This window comes from Pyrgilauda ruficollis, unplaced genomic scaffold (genome assembly GCF_017590135.1).
Source record: "Pyrgilauda ruficollis isolate IOZ18807 unplaced genomic scaffold, ASM1759013v1 scaffold239, whole genome shotgun sequence".
Taxonomy (NCBI): Eukaryota; Metazoa; Chordata; class Aves; order Passeriformes; family Passeridae; genus Pyrgilauda; species Pyrgilauda ruficollis.
Window position 1 is genome coordinate 7,084 of NW_024523537.1, and position 24,718 is coordinate 31,801.

The window sequence follows — 24,718 nt, forward strand, 5'->3', positions numbered from 1 at the left end:
ACAGAAACGGGAACGGCACCGGGAACGGCACCGGGAACAGAAACGGGAACGGCACCGGGAACGGCCCCGGGAACGGGAGCGGGGTCATGGGCAGCAGCCCCGGGGCACCACGGCCTTCCTTTCTAATCCCCTTTCCTTCCTCGTCTTCCTTTTTGTTTCCTTGTTCCGTTTTTCTTTACCTTCTCTCTCTCTCTCCCCTTTTTGCCCTTCTTTTCTCTTTCCCCCCTTTCCTTTTCTCTTCCCCCGCCTGCTTTTCCTTCTCTTTCCCCCTCTTTTCCTTTTTTCTCTCTCCTTGCCATTATTTTCCTCTTGTTTTTCTTCTCTTATTTTCTCTCTTTTCTTTTCCCTCTTGAAGCACAACCCCGTGCCCCCATAAATCCAGCAGCCCGTGCAGTTCCTGAGCAGTGACAATTCCTCAGAACCCAAGAACGAGCAGCTGGAGATGGAGAGGCAGCTGGAGCAGAGCTTGCAATTCCGCACTGGAAGCTCCATCCCTTGGCTTTGATGGAATCCCTTTGCCTCGAGGCCTTGCACAGAGTGGAGCCGCTGATTCCTGGCACGTGGAAGTGAAGAATTCCATGATTTTTTAAAGCTGGATAATGGAATAATGTCTGCCCAAGCTCCTTTTCCTACTACAAATGTGTGGCTTCACCTGCTGCTTTGATTCAATATTCGGAGCAATATAATAAACTCCACCAAAAACTCACTTGAGGCTTTATTGAGTTATTGATGGTTCAGTGTGCAAATCCACGGAGAGAAAAGAAAAGCAGCCAAAAAAGGAAAAAAAGAGAGGTGGATAATGCTCCTGGAGAACTGCCACAGCACTCTGCTAGTTACTGAAGCACAGAGAATGGTCTGGGGAAATTCCAAATTCCAGGTATAGTACCTAAGTTGAGAATGATTTGGGTGCTATCTTCCTAATTAAAATACAATAAATTCTTGTGAAAAGCCAGGATTTTGAAAAGGGCAAGGAAAAAACATGATATTGTGAAAAGCCTTCACAAGCCTTCACAATAATTATTTCAATATTTTAAATTTAATTTAGTACTGAATTTTCAATCACCAGTTTAAATAGAGCAGCCCATGATCCCCATTTGAAACAGGAAGAGTGATAAATCCAATCTTTATTAAACTTCCACTTTTCAAACAGACACAAACTTTGTAAAAAGACAAAATATATAAACACTAAAATACAGGAAAACATTTTTAAATCCAACATATTTTACAGGGTACAAAGATTTGCAGCTGCAGAACTGAGAGCTGAGCCAGGGCTGGTGCTTTGGCTCAGTAACACAGGGTGAGATCAGTTCCAACAGCAAGACACACATAATACACAAAATTATACACAAAACCAAGCTGGAGCTCACAGATACTCCCAGGTTTAAGGAGTTCAGTCTCCCCACTAGAATTCCATGGCATTCCAAACTGGGGCAGTGCCCCAGCACCCAGAGATGGTGCTGGACTAAGGCAATGTCAGAACTAACTTCTGCCAGGGAATCACAGTGATGGATATGAGGCTGTTCCAAAAATATTTCTGACTTTGTTGACGGGGGTGAAGTGCTACAGGTTAACTGGTTAATTCATCAGGTGCAGGGATACAGTGTCTGGCCTGGGAGGGGTGCCAGGCAATGGATAAACACCAGATGTGGTGGGATCTGTTAAATTGTACGTGGTAGTGAAATAATGACTGCAAAAGAAAATTCCAGTTGTAATAATTTAGAAAACACTAATCATTGCTTTTTCCAAGTGCTCTGTAAATGACAAAATTAATGGGCTATAGCAGAAGAATATCCATGCTTGGAATGACTACCCAGTCATGACTGACTGTGCCAGGAATGACCACCAGTGACTGGCAGAAGATAAAAACCACCTTGAACTTAGAAGGCAGCTAGGAGTTTCCTTCTTCTCCTCTTTAGACACCCCTGCCTTTGTAAAACTTGTGGTCTACACCAAGCATTCTACTTGGTCTAAGCCACGAGGAAACTAAATAGGCAGGAATACTAGAGCTGAGTGGGTGACAGCATTCCCATTTCATGGAGACACAGCTGGAATTCTCATAAGACTGAACTCACAGGCTACCCCATTTTGACTGCTTCAGTCCTGCCTGTGGATCCAGTGGATTATCTGGGACCCTGGAGCAGATTCTGATGGATCGAGCTGACTGCTCTCTGCAGATAGTGGTGACCAACTGGAACTCTGGAGAGAACAGCAGCAACTTCCTTCTCCCTGGGGAAGATAAAATGATCACACGTGTTGGAGAGGACCCTGAGTGTTCAAGCCCCCATCCCTACTTCGGGATGGAGTCACATGCAGGGGTGCTCTGCCAGCTCACCCGATATTCCCAATGTGGGTTTGGACCCTGAAGGGAAGAACAGCGGATGGGTAATCATGGGAGAGAGCCAGAGTCAACTCAAACTTGGCAAAAGCCACCGAAGAGGAGAACAGAAGCTTCACCCTGTGGAAATGAACACAAAGATCCATGCAAAACAGACAAATGGGCAGCTTCCACCTTGGAATTAGTGCCAGCAGCAGAAATAAGTGATGCCACTGATGCAGCAGGCACAGTAACTTCTAAAGAGCTCCAGCACAGACCCACAGGAACTTCAGCAATAAGATAAAAAATGCCCTTCACACTTTATCAGCACTTCAGAATGCGAACCCCCAACTTCCCTCACAGAAAGAGTTAATGCACACATAATTCACAGAACCATCCAGAAATTAGGGGAGAATAGAGACTAAAAACACGTTTTCTAGTTAACATGAAACATTCCCGGGCAGTTAAGGTTTTCTAATGCTTTAAATAGGACTGATTTACCTCCAGTTCCACGGGGTTTTTAGCACTCTTGCAAAGGGAACTAAAAAATTAGAATAACCTCTGGAACAGCACCAAGGTGGGCAGAGCAAGCTCATAATTGGACACTTCTTAATTAAAGGTATGCATCAATAATTGAAGGATGAGGTGAAACTGTATTTGTGTTGTACCACTGGGACATGCCACAAAATTGGGAAGTAGCAAGAGGACTGGATATACTGATGCATATCTTAATTAAAGATACCACTGGGACATGCCACAAAATTGGGAAGTAGCAAGAGGAAATGGAAAGTAAAGAAAGTAAACTTCAGTTTCAGTGCATCCCTCCTTCCATGACTGATTCTGCTCGGCTAAGGAAAACATAAGATTAATGAAACAAAGCCCTAAGCTACAGGTAAACTCTTGGCTCTGTTTCCTTTGCATTGCTACAATTTGGCCTCAATATTTAAGAAAGGCAAGTCAAGCAGGAAAACAGCAAGGAAGGAGAGGCTGTCTGATAGTACTAAAATCAAGGAATCCATGAACAGCCTAATTTCCATGCACTGGGACACTATAGTGCAATTGTATGAAAATAAATTAAATTATTCTTAAAAACAGCAGCATAAAGTGTCACTTTTAAGAAAACCAAATTGAAACTATTTCAGTGTTTTGCTTCTGATTATCTAGAAACTCCCTCTTAAGGCTACTGTGAACTCCATCTCACTGCATCAGGGAATATCCTGAGTCAGAAAGGACCCACACAAGGATCATCAAAGTCCGGCTCCTGGCCCTGCACAGGACACCCCAACAATCCTATCACAATTTTCTGAATTTACTCACTCTGTGTCTTTGATGTCTGTCTCCAGGAGCTGGAATTTCGCACCCCACCTCTGCAGAAATTCCAACTCATCTCCCAAGATTTTGCAGCGATTCACCACCAAGGAGATGTCCAAGAGAGCCTGGGGGGCAATCAGAAAGCAACATCAGCACTCAGGGGATGACTACGTGATGCTTGAACTCATATGAACACATAACTCATCCTAGAAAGTACAAAAAATAAACATGGTTTAACTGCTACCCCAGCAGTTTGGATGGAAAAATTAAATTGTACAAGTATAACAAATTACATTTTTTGCTTTAAATTTTTCCTTTCAGCTTTGCCAACAGCCACGCAGCATCACAAAAGTTTGGCTTGGCAATTTAAACCTACATTCTTTAGGAGGCAAAATGACCTTCAGCTCAATTTTTATTTTTCTTTAAGGCAAAAAAAAAAGGTTTTTTAATAAACTTCAGCTTTTAGGACTCCTGCCTTCAGAGACAGATATTTCTCCTCACACCTCAGAATTATTTCTGAAGCAGATTTTGATTTGCATTCCTGAAGCTTTCATTGAGGTGCTTTTGTTCTCAGCTCAGCTCTGTTTTTTCTGTTGCAGAAAACAATAATTGGATTTTTTTTCAGAGCCTTCTAGGTTTCCCTGGAATGTTACCTGGGGCAAGTAGCACAGTTTGGGACACTTTTTCTGCCAGCATCCCCGACTTTCAATAAACTGGAAGATGAGTTTGTGGACTAAACATGAGGAGGGTGGAGCTTGTTCCTCTGCAACACAAAAGAAAACCAGAAAACTTTGAAAAGCCATTTCATAAAGCATTAGAAGATTGAGCACACATTTAGTCTTCCCAACAAAAGATTGGCAGGGCTGCTACTTTCACAATATTCAAAAATCTCACCATCCAGGAAAGATTCAAAGTCCAGGCTAACAATGCTTCTGGAAGGACGTGCAGCGAAAAACTCATCATCTGAGAAAGGAAGTTAAAAAAACCCCAGTTATTTCCATGCTTAGTTCTGGAGTTACAGCTCCTCACCTTCAGAAACAGCCATGCACTACTTACATGTCTGAATTTTCATAGGAAACACATATTCAAAGCCACTTCTCTCAGCTTACACACTGAAGTATATTCTCTATTTTCTACTGCCTTTCAGCAGGTCTTTACAAATATGGACACTTTAGGTTTCTATTCTCTAACATTGCAAATTCATAAAACACAAACCTACCCTGTTGTGTGACTCACCTATTGGGGGTCCAAACACAACTGTGAGTGTCACAGAATCGTAAAGAAAATTAAAGACAGCTTGCTGGTCACTCCATTCCATCAACTCCCACTCAGTGAAGCTGAAAAGAGGAAAAAACCCACCATCACCCCAAGTTTCAACCAAACAACCCAAACAACTTCTGAGGGACAAGCATCAGAGTATTAAATGCTCTTGCAGCTATTGCCACATCATACAGCAATGAAAATGTCCAAAGCCAAACAGAGTCTTTAATTCCAAAAGAATGTAAGAATCTCTTGGGAATGCAAACATATTGCTATAAATTTTACATAAGTGTCAGTTTGGTGATTGAAGGAGAGTTGGATGTAGAAACCCTGAACACAGAGCATCACTGCAAAGCTGCTAATGGAATGGAAGTTTTCCAAGGCTATATTGCCTACCTTAGGCTGCAAGGAGATGGGCATTCCAAGATTTCCCACATCAAATATCAAGGAAAACCAAACCCAAACACATTCCTGCACAAATATGAGCCTCCAGAAACAGCTATTAGAAAATAAAACCTGGAGGTATTTTCCTTACTCATATTTCTTCAGGATTTCCAGGCAGTCCCTTTCAGTGTTCTTGAGCTTCTCCATCTCAGCCAAATCACGCTCATCCTCAGCATCCATCTCTGACAGCTCTCTGCAAGGACAAGCCAATCTCATGGGATGTGGTACAGTGGTTTAAAAACAAACCAGCCCTCTAAAATCTGAGCGTGCAGCTGATTCTTAAGTCCTCCTTGACATCTTACCTCAGAAGTTCCTCTTCTTGGGCTGTGATCCTTTGCAATTCTAAAGCAAAGAGAAAAAAGGATAGAAAAGGACAAAAATGAGAGAAAAGATCAGCACAGGCAGCCCTAATTTGCTGTGCACTCACTGTTCTTATGGAGTGAAAGGTTATAATTATTGGACAATAAAGTGCTGAATATGACAACCAGCACATGCTCTTTGGGTGGCAAGTTCTAAATTCCCTTTTTCCAGGGAGAAATCAGTCCTTTTCACTCTTTAACACCTATGTAATTAGCTATGTGCAATGCAGGAAAGACAGCAGCAGTGTCTGCATCCCTCTCAGAGTCAATGCACAGGAGTGGGGGTTGAGTATCACCCATCCCAGGTTCTAAAACACCAGACAAAAAGTGCATTCAGCTGGTTTCATTACCTTCCTGTAAGTTCTGCCCTCCTGCTGTTCCAGCACTGCAGCCAGCTTCCTTTTCATCCCAAAAAGAGTCTGTGGGAAAGAAGTGTCAGGTCTGTGCAGAACTTCCAGATTCAATACTTAGAGTTACTTTTGTTTGTTTGTGGGCTCTAGAAATCTCAGCACTTCAAATTTAACTAAAAAACAAAATTTAAAAAATGGAAAAGTATCTACCAAAAACCTCAAAAGTGATAATAACAAGCAAAACTCATTTTATTGCACTGTTTAGAGATGCTGCTGTGCAGCTGGATTTCTACTCAAGGCATTGGAGAAAAAGAATTGAAACTACAGAGCATCATTACACAGTAATGCCAAGTTCTGACTGCAGCTTGTATCAAACAACCACCAACACAGAATCATGAACTGACCTTTTAAACAGCAGCTCTGCACTAAAAAAGAGAAAGCAGCATATTGGCCACCTCTTTGGAAACACACACCTGATTCCAGAGCAGCCACGGAGCTCTCTGCCTCCATCCATTCATCCACCATTTCCATTCTTGATTGCAGCTTTCTGTACTGCTCCTAAGATGGGCAAATTGTACTTGAGTCAATGATACTATTTTAAAAGCTGAATTTTCTTCTGGGATCACCATGGGGCTCTTTGCTTGCTGATTAACTAAAGCAGCTAGTGAAATTTGTCATCATTAGAGGGAAGAGGCAACTGACAAACTGTTGGGGAGAAGCTAATAATAAGAAATTGCTAAATGCTTACAGAATCTAGAGCTTTGATATATACATATCTTTGATCCCTGGCACAATGCATTACTTGTGCACTTCCTTGTTACTTATCAGAGAACCCCTGAATGATTTGGGTTGGAAAGGATTTTAAAGATATCCAATTCCAAGCCCCTGCCATGGGCAGGGACACCTTCCACTACCCCAGGTTGCTCCAAGCCCCATCCAAGCTGGCCTTGGACCCTGCCAGGGATCCAGGGACAGGCACAGCTTCTCTGGGCAAACCTGTGCCAGGGCCTCAGCACCCTTACAGGGAAGAATTTCTTCCTAAATATTTGCTACTACTACTTACCTACTTACTAACACTGGTCTTGCTACAGTATAAAGAGGTCATTTTTGGTGGTGTTTCCTTTAATATTCCCATTTTTTACTCTGCTAATCACCACAACTCTTAGGCAGAAGGTTCCTACAGTGTAACTGTGCAAGAATGTCACTGTCCCAGTGTTATATTTGCATATAAATGAAAGGGAAATGTATTTATAAGAAAGAAATTTCTATGACAGTACACACTTACAATTAAGCTCCTACACATTTAAAGACAAGAAATGTGGTAGAAGTGATTTTTTAAAGGTTAATGCCTGCAGCCCTGTGGCTCCTTACCTCAGCACTCTGCAGCAGTTTCCTGTACAATGTCTCCTTCTCATTGTGAGACAAGATTTTAGCCTCCTTGGTGAAACAGGATTTCATCTTGTTCAGTTCTGCTCCAAACTTACTCAGCTGTGATGAATGGAAATACAGAAGAGAAAGTGAATGGAAATATAATCCTTCCTGACTCTAGCTCAGCACCCAACATCAGTGACATTCCCCTGCCAAACTAACGTTGAATTATGAAAAATACTGTGTCTCTAAACAATTTAGACTCTTTATTTTCAAGGAATAGATCTTTATTCTTGGCATTAGAACCACAGAAAACAAAATCTCTTGATCCACCTTCTCAGTTCTTGTGGGATACTTCTATAAATTTTCTGGGTTTTCTATGCAGTAACTGTGGGTCATTTCTTTCCCCTCCAATGTATTTCAAAGGACACATTCCCTTGCAGTCTCCTGACATGCTGGAAGTTCTCAGCAGTTTTCCAGTGAGAAAATATTTTGCCTTGTTTCACCTGCTGTTATTTTGTGACCATTCTGGTTCTTATGTGATGTGAATAAATCAATTATCCTCACGTCTTCATTACACACAAACATTCTCTCCATGCAGCATTACCTCTTCATCAGTGCAGGTTCTCATAACTTCCCACAAACTCCTGGTCACGTTCACCAGGGGCTGATCCAGGACAGTCACAAGTGGTTTTAACCTGAAATACGGGGGGAAAAAAGGTTGAAAGCCTTTCAGCAATTTCACTGACCATATAAAGCAGCATGGGGATATTTATACAATTCATTTCTAAATCTGCAATAAACGAGTAGCTATACTTTCACTTTTCCTGTATGTAGTGTATTAACTTTCTTCAGGCCATTTCCATGTACCCAGAGCTAAAAAAATGGAATTACTGATAAACTGTGTGACTGGAGAACCACTCACTCCTCTATTTTCTGAGACAGGTCCTGGCAATCCTCCTCGTAAATCCTCAGCTTGGGCCGGTGAATGTACTGGCTGTAGATGAGATCTTCTGCAGTGGGAGGTGCACTGACTGCACACTGAGGGAAAACACAGGGAAAAATAGGAAGAAAAAAAAAATCCATATTTTTCAGAAATAGTAACTTCCAATTATTTCAATTCTGCTTTCACGCCTTGTGTTTCCACACACCAGAGCACAGGCTTCCTTTTGGGATATGTGCCTCATCATTAGAGCTCCAAAAATGAAATTAAATGTTACTGGAAGAGGTCTCCCTTTTAGATGAAGACTTGAAAATATGTATGTGTTATACAGATAAAAGAGTGCTCCCCAGCAAAACAATGCTTAATTCAGAACTAAAGACCCCAAGCCTTATGGAGCTTTATTCCTCAAATAAATATGAGGAAGGTATTTCACCAAGCTGCCTGTATAGTGTGTATATATCTATATATATATAACTGACAAGTGGCTAATGGACACAGTGAGAAGATAAACTGAAAAGGTCAGACTGAGCTTCTAATTCTTTTAAATTTATTTCCTTAAAACAAATTTAAAAAGCAAGAATTACCCTACTTATCCAAGAACAGTAATCCCAAATATATGGTATTTGGTGAGGAGATAGAAGTCTATTCTGGTTTTTGATTAAAGATGTCTGAGCTGCTAAAAATTGAAACCCAAAGAAACAAAGGAGTGTTATTTAAGGTAATTATATTGTTCCACTCACACTGGCTGGAAGCTGGCTGTGCCGGGGCTTCTGAATCACAACATGGACTTGAAGAAGAGTAAAAAACTCCCCAACTGTGATAGCACCGCTCTGAAATTTCTGTACATGTGAGGAAGAACATACAGGTAAGTCCATTTTTCAAGACAGGATGCTCACTTGTGTATAAACACAGTTTTTTTCCTGTTAGGTCAGGAAATTGCTGTCTTCCACCCCTGTCCATACCTCCCATAAATTTTCTTCACAAATGCTGTCCGTGAGAAGCTGGGATTCCACCTGACTGCTGCGTTGGACTGGGAAAACAAAACATAAAGGGGGAGGTATTGGTGGGTTAATAACATTCTTACAGGGCAAAGAACACAAGGTTTGGGACTCTTATCACAAATGGTCTCTTACTTGTTGACTCTATGTCAGCCTTCACAGAATCCAGGGAGCTGCTGGTGCTGGCCTGAGGACACCCAGGGCTTTTAGCTGAGAGATTTGGAGGTTCTCCAGCTTCACCAACTTCTGCTTGGTCCTGAGGCACAACATCAAAAGTCACCTAATATCAACAAATAAAAAAAAATTAATATAGTTATATAAGACAACCTAACTGGATCAGTGGTTTATTGTAGCTGCTCCTTGAAAGGATTAAAGGGATGGTTAAAATTGGCAAATCCCTCATTCTGCCTGTTTTGCCTGGTACAGGACTGTTGCACACACCAACCTGATTCTTCCAACTTGGCAAAACAATGAAAACCACAGGGAATCACACAGGAATCACAATGACAGCAAACTGGTGGCTATGAAAAACAAGAAAACCTACTAACAGACCCACTTACACCCCCAAAACTTAAGCCCTGGTGGTGTTCCCGTATCCTTACAGCGAGGGACCAAGCTCACCTCCAAGTCCTGCGAGGCCCCAGCATCCCCATGTTGATCCCTCTTGGCTGCCTTCGGGCTTTGAGGATCCTCCTCAGTTTGTTCTAAAGCTCTTTTCCTGCTGCAAGGTTTTGTGTCTTCAAATGGATCCTTTTCAGAGTGGGGGATTTGTTTTTTATTTTTATCATCCCAAACGTTTTCCATGAGTTCGGAGCTGACAGATTCATTGGAATCCATTTCCTCCAGGCACACAGGGAGAAATTCTTCTGCTATGAATTGAAAAGGACTGAAGTTCTGCCTGCTGGACTTGTTACCTGGGGTTTCACTGGTGTTTGCTGGAACTGGGGCTTCTACTTTGTCTGATTTTGTATTTATGTCCTGTGCACTGGAAACACGATTTCTCTTGCTTGGTAATTTAGGCTGGAATATACCCAGAGGAATATTTATTCCTGGATATTTATCCTTTGCTGCCATTCCTATGGGATCAGCTCCAGATTCCAGACCTGTGTTCTCCTGCTTTTTGGGCTCAAAGAAGTTATTTGCTTCACTGACAGTGTTTTTTCCCAAGCTCAGGGTATCCTCTGGCTGAGCTGAGGAACTGGACAACTGGTCGGAAGAAGCAGTTTTGGAAACAGAAACAGATTTCCTTGTCAAACCCATCAGTTTTGAACAAACACCTATAATACCTGAAGCTGCTGGTGGAAGAGTGGTTTGCATCTGATCCCCTGAACTGTCTCTGACCAAAGGTTGCCTGGTTTGTTCAGAGTTTATTTGGAAATCTTTTGGAGGCGCCTCCCCTTCAGCTGACAGCTCCTCATTTTTCTTGGATTCCTTGTTAGCAGCTGGAATGAGGTTTGCTCCAGCCAAGCCCAAATCTGAATCCCCAGGCTGAGATGAATCCTCTTCCACTGGCTGGTTTCTCTGAGTACCAAGGACATCTGGATGACCCTTCCAAGGATCTGATCCCTGCATGGGAAAGGCAACACAAGATCCCAAACTGCCACTTTCTTCCCTGTGATCCACAGGGCCCTTACTTGGGAACTCAGAAGTTACTCCCTTTGATTGCAGTTTTTCTGGTGGTGTGAGATCCTGCTCCTTGCTTACAGGGACAGAATTATCTGTGGGAAGGCCACGATCCTGTGGTGCCTCTGCATCCACAGTACTTTCTTGAAGGGAGACAGAATAAATGGAATGTGCTGTTGTGCCACTGGGGACCTGGGCAGCTCCTTTCTTACTAGGAAATGCTGAGTCTGACGAGGCAGAAGAGGGAATGCTGGGCTTATCCTCAGGTTTTGTGGCATTTTGTGAGGAATCCATTTCACCTCTGCAGGGTACCAGCCCACTGTGCATGTGCTGTGGTGGCTGCTGGGTGTTTGTGTGGGGCGCCTGCTGGGCCTCAAACCCACAGAAGTTCTTACTGACAGCAACAGTGTGGGATGCAGTGATGTCCATGTCCTCCTGGTCGTGGGCAAACACAATGGTTTTGTCAGCAGGGATGGCTGGGACGGGCTGTCTGTGCCATGCTGAGTGAGTTGTGGTGATCTCCATATCCTCAGCAGGAGCAAAAGTGATGGTTCTGCCACAGGCAGCCTCCTGCCCACCCCGCTCTGCCGGCGCTGTCGTCGTGGCCCCTTTTTCCAAGGACATTGTTTCATCTCCACCTTGACCAAAGCACCCAGGTGCTGCTTTGTTTTGTGACAAAACAACGCGGATGCTGTAATCTGGAACCATCACCACACACCTGCCAATCGTGTCCATGTCTTCACCGTGGGGAAACACAGCAGACTTTTCTCCAAAGAAAGACAACTGGGAACTTTCCTTGGGTGCCTCAGATGTCCTGGCCCACACTGGTTCTTCTGCACCCCTCTGGAGCAGCCCATGAGCTGAGAGAGGAGTTTTTAAATCCTCTCTTGAAGAACCTGTTTTACCCATGGAAAAATGTTTGTCAGAATCTCCTTGGGTTGGCAATACTTTGCTTGCTGCCCTCACAGGCTGGGGTTTCTCTTGCCTCTCTGACTTTTGGCCATCTGCATTTATTCCTATTACTGTCCCAGACTGTTCATTTCCTCTCATTGCAGAGGGAGCAGGATTGTTACTGAAAGAAAATGAACCACTTGGAGCCAAAGCAGCAACAATTTGCTTATTGGTGTTCATTTTCAAGTCCCCACATTCCATTGCTGCAGTTTGACTCACGATATCCACACCATGGCTGGGAAATGGGAAGGGCTGGTTTTGCAGCTGCTTGGATAATGCAGTGTTCTGATTATAATTATTGGATTCTTGTTCTGTGTTAATGGGAGCAATCTCAAAGGCAGCAGGATGAGCTTTGGTTATGTCCATGCTTTGATCACCTAAAAACATGCCTGTTGTGTCATTTGTGCAGAAATCTGAGAGGCTTGGAGGGTTTTTTTCCAGAGGCTGTGATACAACTTTTTGGCTTTGCAAAGACAGGGATGCACTGGGGTTAGTGACAACATTCTCAGGGACTCCTCTGTTTTGCTCTTGTAACAGACACATGCTCTTGGCACAGGAACTCAGACCACTTGTCTGGAAGCTGGTTTTTCCAAGCTTCTTACCAACCATTATCATCTGAAGATCTTGATCATTCCTCCCCATAGCCTGGCTCCTTTTAGTGCTCCTATCAATACTCCTTACTTCAACATTTTCCTTGTCCATCTCTACAGAATAAGCAGATATGTCACCCTCAGAGACATTTTTGTTCTGGTTCTTTCTTGGAATGATTTTACAGGGCATTTGTTTTGACTCTGCTGTTATCCCACTGCTTTGCCCATCAAAGAAAACAGTGTGGCATCTTGTTATTTCCATTTCTTCCTGCTCAGTTACATTGGAAGGTGTGGATCTGTTACCCAGGAAATGAGGTTTGCACGTGGCAGAGGTGAACACTGCAGTGGGATGCTCATGGTCAACATTCTCTCCACCATCCTTAACACAGCTTTTGGCCAAGTCCATGTCTTCTCCTGCGAATATTACAGTCTTCTCACCTGAAAAAACAAGCTGGGGGTTTGCAGAGGGATCAAACCTGCTCTTCAGAGCACCACTAGCCACAAAATGTGAGCCAAATCCAGAGCTGGCTGCAGCAGGACCACAAGCTTGAGACACATTTTCCATGTGTCTACCTGAGGCTGAAGGCAGCTCAAGAGCACTGTTTTTATAGGTTCCAGCAGCAGGATTACCTCCAGGTGCCAGACCCTTTGGGATGTCGCCACCTGCCAGGGATCTGCTCCCTGCCAGCAGAGGGTTGGTATTCACTGGCTTTTCACAGGTTTTATGGCATGAACTGTTCTGTTCTGTGCTGCTGGCCTCATAGATGATGTCTGTGTAATTCCCAGTCATTTCCATGTCATCACACTTGGAAAACACAACGGTTTTGTCCCCTCGGAAGATGGTCTCAGATGAAACGGATCCCTGGATGGCAGACAATGTCCCGGCCTCCTGCTTCCCAGCTCGCAGCACAGGGCGGGCTCCTCTGCCTGCAGCACCTGCTGTTTTTCTGTTTGCACAAAGCTGAGGGTCCTGCTGAACATTTAAGCTGGGATTAGATGCTCTCCTGAACACAGAATTATCTGACTCTTTGGGTGGGAAATCCTTTTGGAAGCTCAGACTTTGGTTCCCAACAGTGGAGAGGGCAAAGGACACTTTTGCAGTGTGACTGGTTGTCACATCCATGCCCTGGTCTGCAAACGCCTTGGTAACATCCCCACACTCCCACTGCTCTGCTGGAATCTCATTGACTCCAGGGAATGGAATTTTAACATCAGCTGCCTCACATTTTGTCATCTCCATCCCACCTTCTCGCTCTTGGAACACTCTTGTCACATTGCAGGTATCCTGCTGAACATTTAAGCTGGGATTAGATGCTCTCCTGAACACAGAATTATCTGACTCTTTGGGTGGGAAATCCTTTTGGAAGTTCAGACTTCGGTTCCCAACAGCAGAGAGGGCAAAGGACACTTTTGCAGTGTGACTGGTTGTCACATCCATGCCTTCGTCTGCAAACGCCTTGGTAACATCCCCACACTCCCACTGCTCTGCTGGAATCTCATTGACTCCAGGGAATGGAATTTTAACATCAGCTGCCTCACATTTTGTCATCTCCATCCCACCTTCTCGGCCTCGGAACACTCTTGTCACATTGCAGGTGTCCAGCGGCTCATGGGAATAGCCAAATTCCCCAGACAGCTGTGTCACGTCTCCTGAGCCTTGGGAAGGCACACAGCAAACATTGTCCTTGTCATGTCTCTCAGCAGGATTGTTTGACTTCAGTCTCTGCAGAAATTCATTGAAATCTATTTTTCTCACAGCAGTGGCTTCTTCCCTCTGTTCCAAAGACGGGCCCGGATGGTTTGTGGAGTCAGAGAGCAAACTCAGTTCCTTGCTGGTTTCTGCCTTCTCCTGGCTGGAGTTTAACTTAGCCAGGAAGGAGGTGAAGTCTATTTTCTTGGTTCTGTCGGGCTGGTGGGTGCTGAGGTTCCGTGAGATCACGGCTGTGTGACTGGCTGTCATCTCCATCTCATTCTCCTCCGAGAAGAGGAGGGTGGTGTCCTGCCTGTCCGTCCTTGGAGCGGCGTGGTCCACGTCACGCCACTGAAAAACAACAAAAAAGGAGAATTCAGTGACTGGCACTTAAAACAAATGACCAATGGTTTATTCTATTTAAAACTGCAGTCAGCTAATGTTGATTAATGTAAAGTCCTAAGGTTTTAGCTCTAAAAGTCTTTTTTTAAAAAAACTAACCTGTTAATTTGAGGCCTCCCTGATAAGCAGTAACATATTTGAGGAAAGGGCAAGGACTAAATTATGCAAATACATAATATTTAAATATCTTTTAATGAAACAATGTGTCTCATATTTCACATCTAGCCACATCGTAGCAAGCACAGACCAATTACTGAGGCTTATGGATCAGTATTTTCTATTTCTCTATAACATTATTTCCACCTTTTATTTCCACCAGTTTATCATCCACCTGCTCCAAAGCAGCAGCACCATGCTGGATGTTTCAGAAGACTTTTTCACCACTGACAAGGGAGATTTTAGTTTCTCTAACAGAAAGCATTTACAGTTTTCTAGCTGTGGGGGGAAATTGTCATGAAATATATTATATTTTATCAAGCATAATGAATATATTTGTTACTAGATGATAAATTGTCTACACCTGGTGAATTATCACAATGCTTGCTTGTTCTCCAAAAACTACTGGCCTATGGAACTGCTCAATGCCCATTGTGTAGGGAGGAGAACTTATAGAAGTTTGTAACCAGTGGTGGCCACTTTATACACTGGAAGATCAAGAGATGTGGCCTAAGGATAGAACCTTGCAGAACAATATATATTGCAATTTATGTTGTTTCGTAGAACGGAAAATAAGTGGGATGAAATCCCTTGTACACTTGGAAAGGAAAAGAAAGGGTTGAAAGAGGTGATGTTTTGTGTGCAGCACAGGACAGAGGTGCTTAAAGTGCAGGCAAGAAGAGGAGGAGGATGATTTGGAGCTGATGGTTGCTCTGTGGCAAAGAATAAAGGGGGTGAAACATGAATCACCAGGGAATACAGTTAGACACATACGTGAGTCTTGGAAAAGTGGACTAGAACAGAAAGAACATTTTAGGGAATAGGAGGATTTTGGTCTGATTGTGGGACACACTTGAAGGCAGCAATGAGATGTTGGGAGAGATGCCAGGGAAGTTCTGATGGCTTCCCTCCAGCAGGTGGTTCTGAATTATGGTCTAGTAATCTTGTTTCTAACAGTGGATTTAATGTCAGGAAGAAAGGTGGCAGGAGTTTAAAGGGAAAATCCAGACTGAGCTGCTGAAGTGCTTGAAACCATAATTAGGACTCAGGACCCCCCTCAGTCAGAAAGAATTGTTAATTGTATAAAGTATACTTTAGTAATTTGCAGTAATTAGTGGCTGAAGTATACCTGGCAATTTGCATTGTGATAGCCAGTGTCTGAAATGTATTTGGCACTTTGTGTGTGATAGTTGATAGCTGAAAGGTATTTGGTAATTTGTAAAAAAAGGGGACACTGGAAAAGGGAGTGTCCCCAAGCCAGGCAAATCAAAGAAAGAACCTAAACCAGGCTCTTCAAGCCATCAAGCCCAAGACCTTAAGTGAAAATGAAAAATCCCCCTAAAGGAACCAGGGGAATCATCCTCAGCTGAGCCCTGGTTACATTATTGCTGGGAATGAAAAGGTAAATTTGTTAATTGATACAGAAACAACTTATTCAGTACTGAATATGTGCAGAGGAAAACTTAGGCCAGAACCTTGAAGCGTTGTGGGTGCAACAGGGAGGAAAGAGAACAGACCTTCTTTACAATGATTACTATTTAAATTAATAAAACAGTGGGGGAAACACCAACCTGTATACTCCTGAATGCTCAATCCCCTTGCTGGGGAGGGATTCATTGGGAAAATTGGATGTTCAAATAACTTTCTAGGATGGGGAAATGCAAATTGAAACACCAGAATCCAAAGCCATCAAGGCAAAGATTTTTATGTTACAGGAATCAGAAGAGTTGGATGACATCCCAGAGGAGGCAGAGAATGCTGTAACCCTGTTGGTATGGGCAACTGAGATGCCTGGATGATCAAAGGTGGCCAAATTGGTGAGGATTACTCTCAAACCTGAAGCCAGACTGGTAAAGCAAAAGCAATGTCCTATTAAGACTGAGGCAAAGAGAAGTTAGAGAGACTTATAAAAAATGTTTATAATACTGAAAGGATTTGAATCGGAATATAACACATCAACATTATCAGTTAGAGATTAGTACAAGAGTTAAGGGCCATTAATGAAAAGTTCCTGACATTCATCCAGTGGTAGCTAATCTGTACATACTCTTGACAGCACATAAAATTGGAAAGTATTCTGCCAGCAATCGGGACTGAAAGTGACTCAATACTACTGTAAGTCTGCTGCTACATTTCTTAGAACAATCTGGATACACGGTGTCAAAGAAAATGGCACAAATAAGCAAAGAAGCAGCAATATATTTTAGTTTTGAGATCTTGCAGGGAAAAAAAAAAAAAAAAAAAAAAAAGCTTGGGAAGAAGCCATTTGCCAGCCTCCAGAGCCAAGGACTACGAGCCTTCTTATGCATGGCTGGATGGTGTCAGTTATGGATTGCAATTATGGGGTCCTGGCAAAACCCTTGCACGGTCCTCCACCAAAAATACTTGGACTCCTGAGAGCCAAAGCACCTGAAAAGCCCTCAAAGAACCTTAATGCCAACCCCTGCACTGGGAGCCTCACTCTTGAACCAAACCATTTGAGTTATTGTGCATGAAAGGATGCGCCTGGCACTGGGGGCATTGGCTGGCATTTGGGGTCATGGAAGCAGCCTGCCCAAACAACTGGACAGTGCAAGGGAAGGTGACCTGGATAGCTGAGAGCAGTGGTAGCTACAGAGAAGCACAAATGCTGGTATGTGCCCCCCATGGGCACAGCTGGTTTGGAACAAAAATAACAAACATTGGATATTGCCAGCAGGATGTCCTTGTAAAGCCCATCAGGTTGGAGACTCCCCAGTTAATGCAGGGAATCAATCAGCTGACAGAACAGCAGGAGAAGTTACTGAAAAAGGTATCCTTGCACGAACACCTAGCAAAAAGGTGAATGTCTGGGAACAAAAACCAAATCAGGACAGGCTGTTAGCTCCACCACTGGAAGCTACAGAAAATTCCAGCAAGTGATCAGTAAATTCATGCAGATGAGTAATTGTACCTCCAAATGAATGTATAAGATAACAGAACTAAGACCACCAAGAAACACATCAGGAAATAGGAAATATAGTAGCTAATGCATAAAGGAATATAGTAAGTACAAAGATGACAGAAATTAAGATCAGTTACTGAAAAATAAGTAATTTGTTTTGCACAATAATTTCAAGGAAGGAAGGCCACCTCCAAGGCTAGTAAAACAGGTAATTATTGCCAAATCACCAGGTAATTATTGCCAAACTGAATCTGTAGAACTGCCCAGGCAGAATGAGGGGCTGGTACATTTTAGTATTTTGGTACTTTCTCTAGATGGCCAGAAACTTTCCCATGCCACACCAACAAAGCAAGGGAAGCCACAAAATTTTACTGAAATTAATATAATAGTGTTAAAATTAACTCTTGTAAGTTTTAAAAGCTGCATTGTTACCAAGAAATCAGTGGGACCAGACTCGCCTGTACATCCTTTCAAACCAGAAGATCCAGTGCTCATCAGAACCTGGAGTTTTGGACCAAGCCAGGAGAAGTGGAAGGGACCATATCAAGCCCCCTGGTGACCCACACTGCACTCAGAGTGGAAGGAACTGAGCCCTGAGCTCATCACATGTGGGTAACACAAGCAACCACACATTAAACACAGCACAGACAAGACTGACTCACACCGTGGAGTTTTTATGCAGATATGCAAATCCTGTTGTTTTAGGATAGGATATGATTTTCTAGGGAATTATTCATTACATCTAGATGAAAATTATAAATAATTACTTATTTATAATAATACTAGAAACTATATTCTTAATTTCTTAGAAGGAAAATATAGTCTTAAAGTTAGTGCAAGTTTTTGGCAAATTACAGAATGTAACTTCCATAACATGAGACCTTACCAAACAGATTAGCTTTAGAGCTATTACTGCTACACAAACATGGAATATGTGGTTATTTAAATTTAAACAACAATTCTTGTTGTGTGCACATTCCAAATGTGACTGCTAAATCAGATGATCAAATAAGATAAGAACTGGTTGCTGCATCTAGGAGAGAATTAAGGGCAGAATTAGAAAGGAACTAGATAAATAAAATATTTAAAGAATTCGTATTTTCTCTGACTGGTTAGTTGGCCTTACTTTTGTAAAATATAATTGTGATCATATGAATAATTGTGATTATTATACTTGCCTTAAAAACTTACATTAGTAAAAAAAGTAAGTGAGGCTCATGAAGGCTTGCAAAGCAGACAAGAATGCAGGAACTAGTTCATTACTGAGAAGTTGTAAAGGAATTTCAGAAGCAAGTTATTTATGTTGCAGTCTAATGACTGTCAGATTAGGACACACTTCAAAATATAGAATACTCAGTTTCAAGAGAATTGTATGTGAATACAAAGGGCTAATGACTATCAGATTAGGACACTTCAAAATATAGAATACTCAGTTTCAAGAGAATTGTATGTGAATACAAAGGCAGTTAACATTTTTAATCTTTACTACACAAATTCTTGTGATGCATTTTGGACACTGGTATTTTCAGCACCAAAAAATTAAAGCCTTCACATACCTCAGTTTGCTGCCCCAAGGCCTGGATGGGAGCATGAAGCAAAGTGTTCATCCCTGTGGAAAGAAAGGGAATACTCCAGTTTTTGTGCTGTTTGCTTATTATTTTATCCACTGAGCTGAAGCTCAATGCTCTGAGTCAATAAACACAACTAAACCCAATATATTCTGAAAAACAGTTTCATTACTCCCTTCAGCACCTCAAAGGGCCACCCAGACTTCCATAACAGGATCCTTGTAAACAACTCCAAGGGACAAAGCCCATCCAGAGAGGGCTCTCCCAAGGCAGGGAGATTGCTCTAGGCACGTGAAAATTTCTCACACATAATCAATAGCTTTAAAGAAACAGAGCAATTTAGTTATTAAATCTGTTTCCAAACTCACCAGTGATCTCACACGGAACAGCCTCAGGGTCTTCATTCCTACAAAAGGTGGGTTTGAGAAACAGTTTGTTAAAGGGTTGCAAAGAGAAGCCTTGACCTGTAAACTGAAGAGGCAGAGAATTGTGCTGCACAGAATTCCGTGGCAGAGCTCGTGTGGGTCTGAGCAGCAGATACCAGACACTGCTCATCTGTCTTCAATATATTCTAATTTGAGTCACAAGCTTATTTTTCACATGAAATTATCTATTACATCACAAACCACTCTTCAACATACAGTGGTATTCTAATTTTTAAATGGCAAGAAAGATGAATTCTTTATTTTTCATAGAATCTATGGTTTTATGGAATTCCCCTTCTCACATACAAAGTCTCTAATCTGTTATTTTACCACCAAGTGATTTTAATTTTACAGATCCCACCACTGTGCTTTATCTACAAGAGCTCTGAGGCCAGACTAACACTATCTTTTTTCTGAGGAAAAAGTTTGGTAATAAACACTGAATAATAACAAATATCTATCAGACATGATACTTACTGATTAGTCAATGTATCATCCTTCTCATTTGCTGAACACCCTAAAAATAAGAAAATTACAATATTATAATGTGAAAAGCATGATCACAGTTGTACTTGATTATCTTAAAGGTTTTGCCCAGCCCACACAATTCTGACTCAATATGAGACAAGAGTGAAGTGCACAGAAAACAATGTTCTGAAGTTCTCACTCTCGATGTGTCTTCTCAAGGCAAGAACTCTGTGCCCAAGGAGTTTTCACCCAGGCCAGGATAAAGGGCTGACCATGTTGCTCCTTCCCCAGATGGAAAAGTTCTGATTTCTTAAATCCAAGCTAAAATCTTGTTGCTAATAGTCTGAGAAACCTGTCAAGAAAAGAAAAAGGAGCTTTACCTGTATTTTCTGTCTCTGATGTGCTGTTCTTAAGATCTCGCTGGAAGACTCTGCAGCTAAGAACAAAACCACCAGTTTTTAAGAACACAAAACCATCTCTAAAAGCAAATTAAAAAAAAATTCAGCGCTAATTTATATATTTTATACATGTTCTGAAATGAGATATTAGAAGCCAGCAGTGTACTGAATCCAGCTGTAATTTTCAGGAAGAAGATGCCTTTATGACATTTAAGATGCATGAATGGAAAACAAAAATTCCAAACTGTATGAATTTTCACTGAGCTGGGCTTTTTTTCAGACAGGAAAATGAATAATGGCTCTCAGGGTTCAACCCGACTCAACATAAAAATCTTCCTGCTGCTTGCAGTCACTTGTGATTACTCAGTGAGGACACTTTCAGGGGGAAGGGTTACTCCCTGCATTTTTTTGGCTGAGGAAGGGATGCAGGTGTGCAGCTGCCTCACTTGATGGTGCTGGCGAAGCTGACCCTGCGCGAGCTCCTCCTGCGTCTCTCCGTGTGGATGTCCTGCCAACAAAAAACACAACAGGTTGCTACCCATGACAGGCACAGCTCTCCAAGAAACACAAAACCAGACAAAAGTGGTGTCTGAATATTATTATCAAAAATGGTGCACCAAAACCACCCGTGTTATCACAGTGACACAGCTGAATCAACAAAACACTGAGGGGGATCGGTAGGAAAGGGCTTGGTAGACATACCTCTGTCATTTCATTCCCATTTCCCAGATCATCCAGAGGATTCCGTGGAGCCTTTAAAATCTGAAAGAAAACACAGAAAATTCTGAAAGGAAATGCAGCTGAGAGCCCAGCTGCAGCTCCAAGAGCTGGTTTTTCAGCTGAAGAGAGTTTCTAAGAGCCAGCAGTGCCCCAGTCAATCCTCTCAGGAATGCTTTCCTTCAACTCCCAAGAGCAAGCAAGTTCCTCTGTCAGCTTCCCTTGGCTCCTTTCCCCCCTCACACAGTTTTATTTTGGGGATTTTATTGAAGGTTACTCACGGAGGACAGTCGCTTCCTTCTGATGTGCTCTGTGTTATCCCTGCAGGGCAAAAAGGGAAACAGGTACTGATGCCTGAAGTTTTCATCTTTTATGTATTCTTCATGTATTTGGACTTCTGGAGACTGTCAAATGCCTCAGTGTAACTTCCAGTACTTCCCCACCTTTCTTTCCCACAGGGAACAGGCCCTTATTGACAGATTCTTAAAATTTTTTTTTGTCTTGCCTGTTACTTCTCCAAGGACATTTTTATTTTGCACCACGTAATCACTGCCATAATAAGGGTAGGGTGGAAGGGCAGAAGCCAGCAGGGAGATTACCTAACCAATGCTCCTCTCATTGGACAACAATTGGCCAGATATTCCAATTGCCCAATCCCATCAATTGTAAGGATCTAATCTGGGGCACTGTTTTTCACCACATTACGTACCTGAAGGCTTCCAAGTAAAGTTTTGCTTCTATATTATCATTATATAGCCTGGAAAAGTTTAGTTCTATTTCCAGGCATCAGTATGAAGGCAGAAAATTGCACCAAGGTATGTTTCCTGAATGGTCCTACCACGGTTTTGAGGTTAATGAATTGATTTCTCTGTTATTTTTACAAGTGTGAAATTAAATAAACAACATGCTTGGAACAGATTGATCATTTCAGCACTGGTTCCCAGGATAAGCTTTGGAAAACTCAGCAGATTGCCCCCCCCGCAATCCCATAGCCAGTTCATCTCCTGACAATCCACCACTATGAAATCCCCTCACCAAACACCAAAGAAACTCCCTGGTCTTCATCACACATTGCATTCAAGGGATGTTGAATGAAATGGAATGAAGTGCATTACAAAAGGTTTTGCCTCTAAAGGGCAATATTTATACCACAGTAAAATTCTTAGAGGGTTTCAACTCACATTTCCACGTTAGGATCTGTGTAAATCTTGTCCATTGCTGAAGGATATGCTTTTCCTATAAAATACAGCACAAAATCTAAATCCATTAATGAGCCTCACCAGGAAAACTGCATAAACCCACAGCTGGCTATTAGCTTTTGATGCTGTTTTTTCCTCTCCATCCTTCTCTCGTCACAGAAATGCTCTGAAGTACAACAGGCCTCTCAAGCCATGTTCTCCTGTTACATTGACATTAGACATATATTTCCCATTGTATACCACGTTAGAAAACAGCTGTGCTAGCAATTTAAGTATTACTGGTTTTCTGACCTTTTATTTAAATTTAAGATTCTGGTAAATGCTGGGAGATCAACAAGATCAAACCTCATCCAAGACAACGTTTGCTCTGACACATACAAGACATTTTCCCTCTCTCTCTAAACTGAATTTCTGGTATTTCAGCTTGTGCTTGTTTCTTCTTGCTCCTTCCCAGGATACAACCAGAAAAGCATGGCTCAATTCTCTTAAAACCCTCCTGAAAGGAGTAAGAAGAATGTGTTTTTACAAACTATGAGTCTGGCTAAGCCAGAGACTGGTAGATGACTTCAGCAACAGAAGAACGTCACTTATTGACACAAACTGTTGCTTATCCAAGGCGCTGCTAAATCCTGGACTTGGGGAAAAAGAACAAATATACAAAGAAAAGGAGAGGACAGGAGATGCACATTAGAAGAGGGTCTGTATCAGGCAATTCAGGAAGTCTGCATCTCTCAAGTACCTCAGCCGGTGGGGAAGGGTAAATCAGGATAAAAAGGAGGCTGCACCCCCCAGCAATTTGAGAGACCCCACGGAAAATGGCCCATGGCCTCTCCCTTTATTCATGAATAAAGCTACGGGACTCCTCTGTCTCCTTTTTAGACATAAGCCTCATGAATTAATTTTCCCAACGCAGGCAACGATTTCTTCCCAATATCCCACCTAAACCCACCCTCGGTCAGGCTGAACACACCGAGAAAGGAAGGACAGGGAAGATGGCTGTGGGAGATAAGCCTGGAGCTACAAAAGCCCTGATCACTCTGCTATTGGGGATACGAATCTGAAATTCACTTCCCAACCACCTTCCTTAACTGCTCTTCTCTAATCCTGCTTGGAAGTCCCCTACAATCCTTGAGGGCGAGCGGAGTCGCTGTGCTGATGAAGACCCCCCCCCTTTTTATTCCCTCGTGTGACTCTGCGAACACGGGAATCGCTCCACGACTCTTCAGTCCATCCCTGCCGCCCCTCCCCGGCCTTTTCCCCCTTAGGATAAGCCGATTTAATCTCTTTTTCCGTCTCTTTTTGTCCCCGCGCCGTCGCTTTACCGCCCTCACAGCCCAGGCGCCAATCACTTATCGACCACAAACGCCGCATTAATCACCTCTGCCATTAATTACGCCGCATTAGCGCGGTCCCCGGACATTAATTACCTCGGATCGATCCGATCCGCACCGCCCTTACCGGGGGGCTGCCCACACGCTCCGCGCCCACCGCAGGTGTCGCCGCCTCAGCCCTCCTTCCATCCAGCCGCTCCCGGCGCAGCGCCGACCTTCTCCCCGCGCCTTCTCCCGCGCTCCTTCCCCGCAGCGCCCGCCCCGGCCCCCGGCAGCGGCCGCCGCCGCTCCCGCGCCGCCTCTTCTCCGAGGGGGCCCCTCGGCCGCTCTTACCTCCGGCTCGGGGCCCCCCGCTCCCCAATCCCGGTTTCCGGCTCCCCGGCCCCGGTTCCCGCTCCCCGGCCGCCGCCGCCCCGTTCAAATCCAACCGCCCGCCCCGCGCCGTGACGACACGTTGGCGCCGTACAGGACGGCTCTGTGCAACATGGCGCCCCCCTGTGCCGTACAACATGGCGGCCTCCACGGGTCGCCCCGCTGCTGCCATTTCGGTGTCTCGCGCGGCCCGCACGCCCTCACCCGCCGTGATGGGGGTGGCGCGGTGCTGCACCGGCTCCGCTGGGTGCTCGGTTGCGGCGCGGAGGCTTCGCTCCGCACTGTGCCCGTGCAGGCCGCGTAACTGGCACCGCCGCGCAGGGAAGCAGCGGGCGGGAGGGGATGATGGAGGCGGTGGGCGCACTTCCTTATAAGTCCGGTGGGGGAAGAGCTCCTGTGACGAGGTGGCCGAGTGGTTAAGGCGATGGACTGCTAATCCATTGTGCTCTGCACGCGTGGGTTCGAATCCCATCCTCGTCGGAAACAATAAGTTTTCCCTCACGCCAAAAATTTTTTTCTAACACTTCCAAGGGGATTTCTCCCTCTCTCCTCTCCTTA

General features: G+C 43.5%; 1 protein-coding gene and 1 non-coding gene across 2 annotated transcripts; one reads left to right on the plus strand and one right to left on the minus strand.

Moving 5' to 3' along the window:
• Positions 1–1,134: 1,134 nt before the first annotated feature.
• KNL1 (kinetochore scaffold 1) lies at positions 1,135–24,299 on the minus strand. Its single transcript, XM_041469649.1, is given in 29 exon segments — positions 1,135–2,226; positions 2,333–2,455; positions 3,632–3,750; positions 4,279–4,388; positions 4,520–4,588; positions 4,862–4,962; positions 5,421–5,522; positions 5,632–5,671; positions 6,039–6,107; positions 6,512–6,596; positions 7,410–7,526; positions 8,014–8,104; positions 8,332–8,447; positions 9,090–9,188; positions 9,312–9,379; positions 9,483–9,627; positions 9,969–13,756; positions 14,072–14,552; positions 19,239–19,291; positions 19,619–19,656; positions 20,153–20,192; positions 20,524–20,579; positions 20,988–21,049; positions 21,244–21,303; positions 21,540–21,579; positions 22,440–22,515; positions 22,841–22,851; positions 24,122–24,233; positions 24,236–24,299. Coding segments are annotated over 29 exon segments (6,441 nt in total). The 3' UTR covers positions 1,135–2,120.
• Positions 24,300–24,558: 259 nt separating this feature from the next.
• Positions 24,559–24,640, plus strand: TRNAS-GCU. Its single transcript has one exon. It is a non-coding gene; the product is annotated as a tRNA-Ser (tRNA).
• Positions 24,641–24,718: the final 78 nt, after the last annotated feature.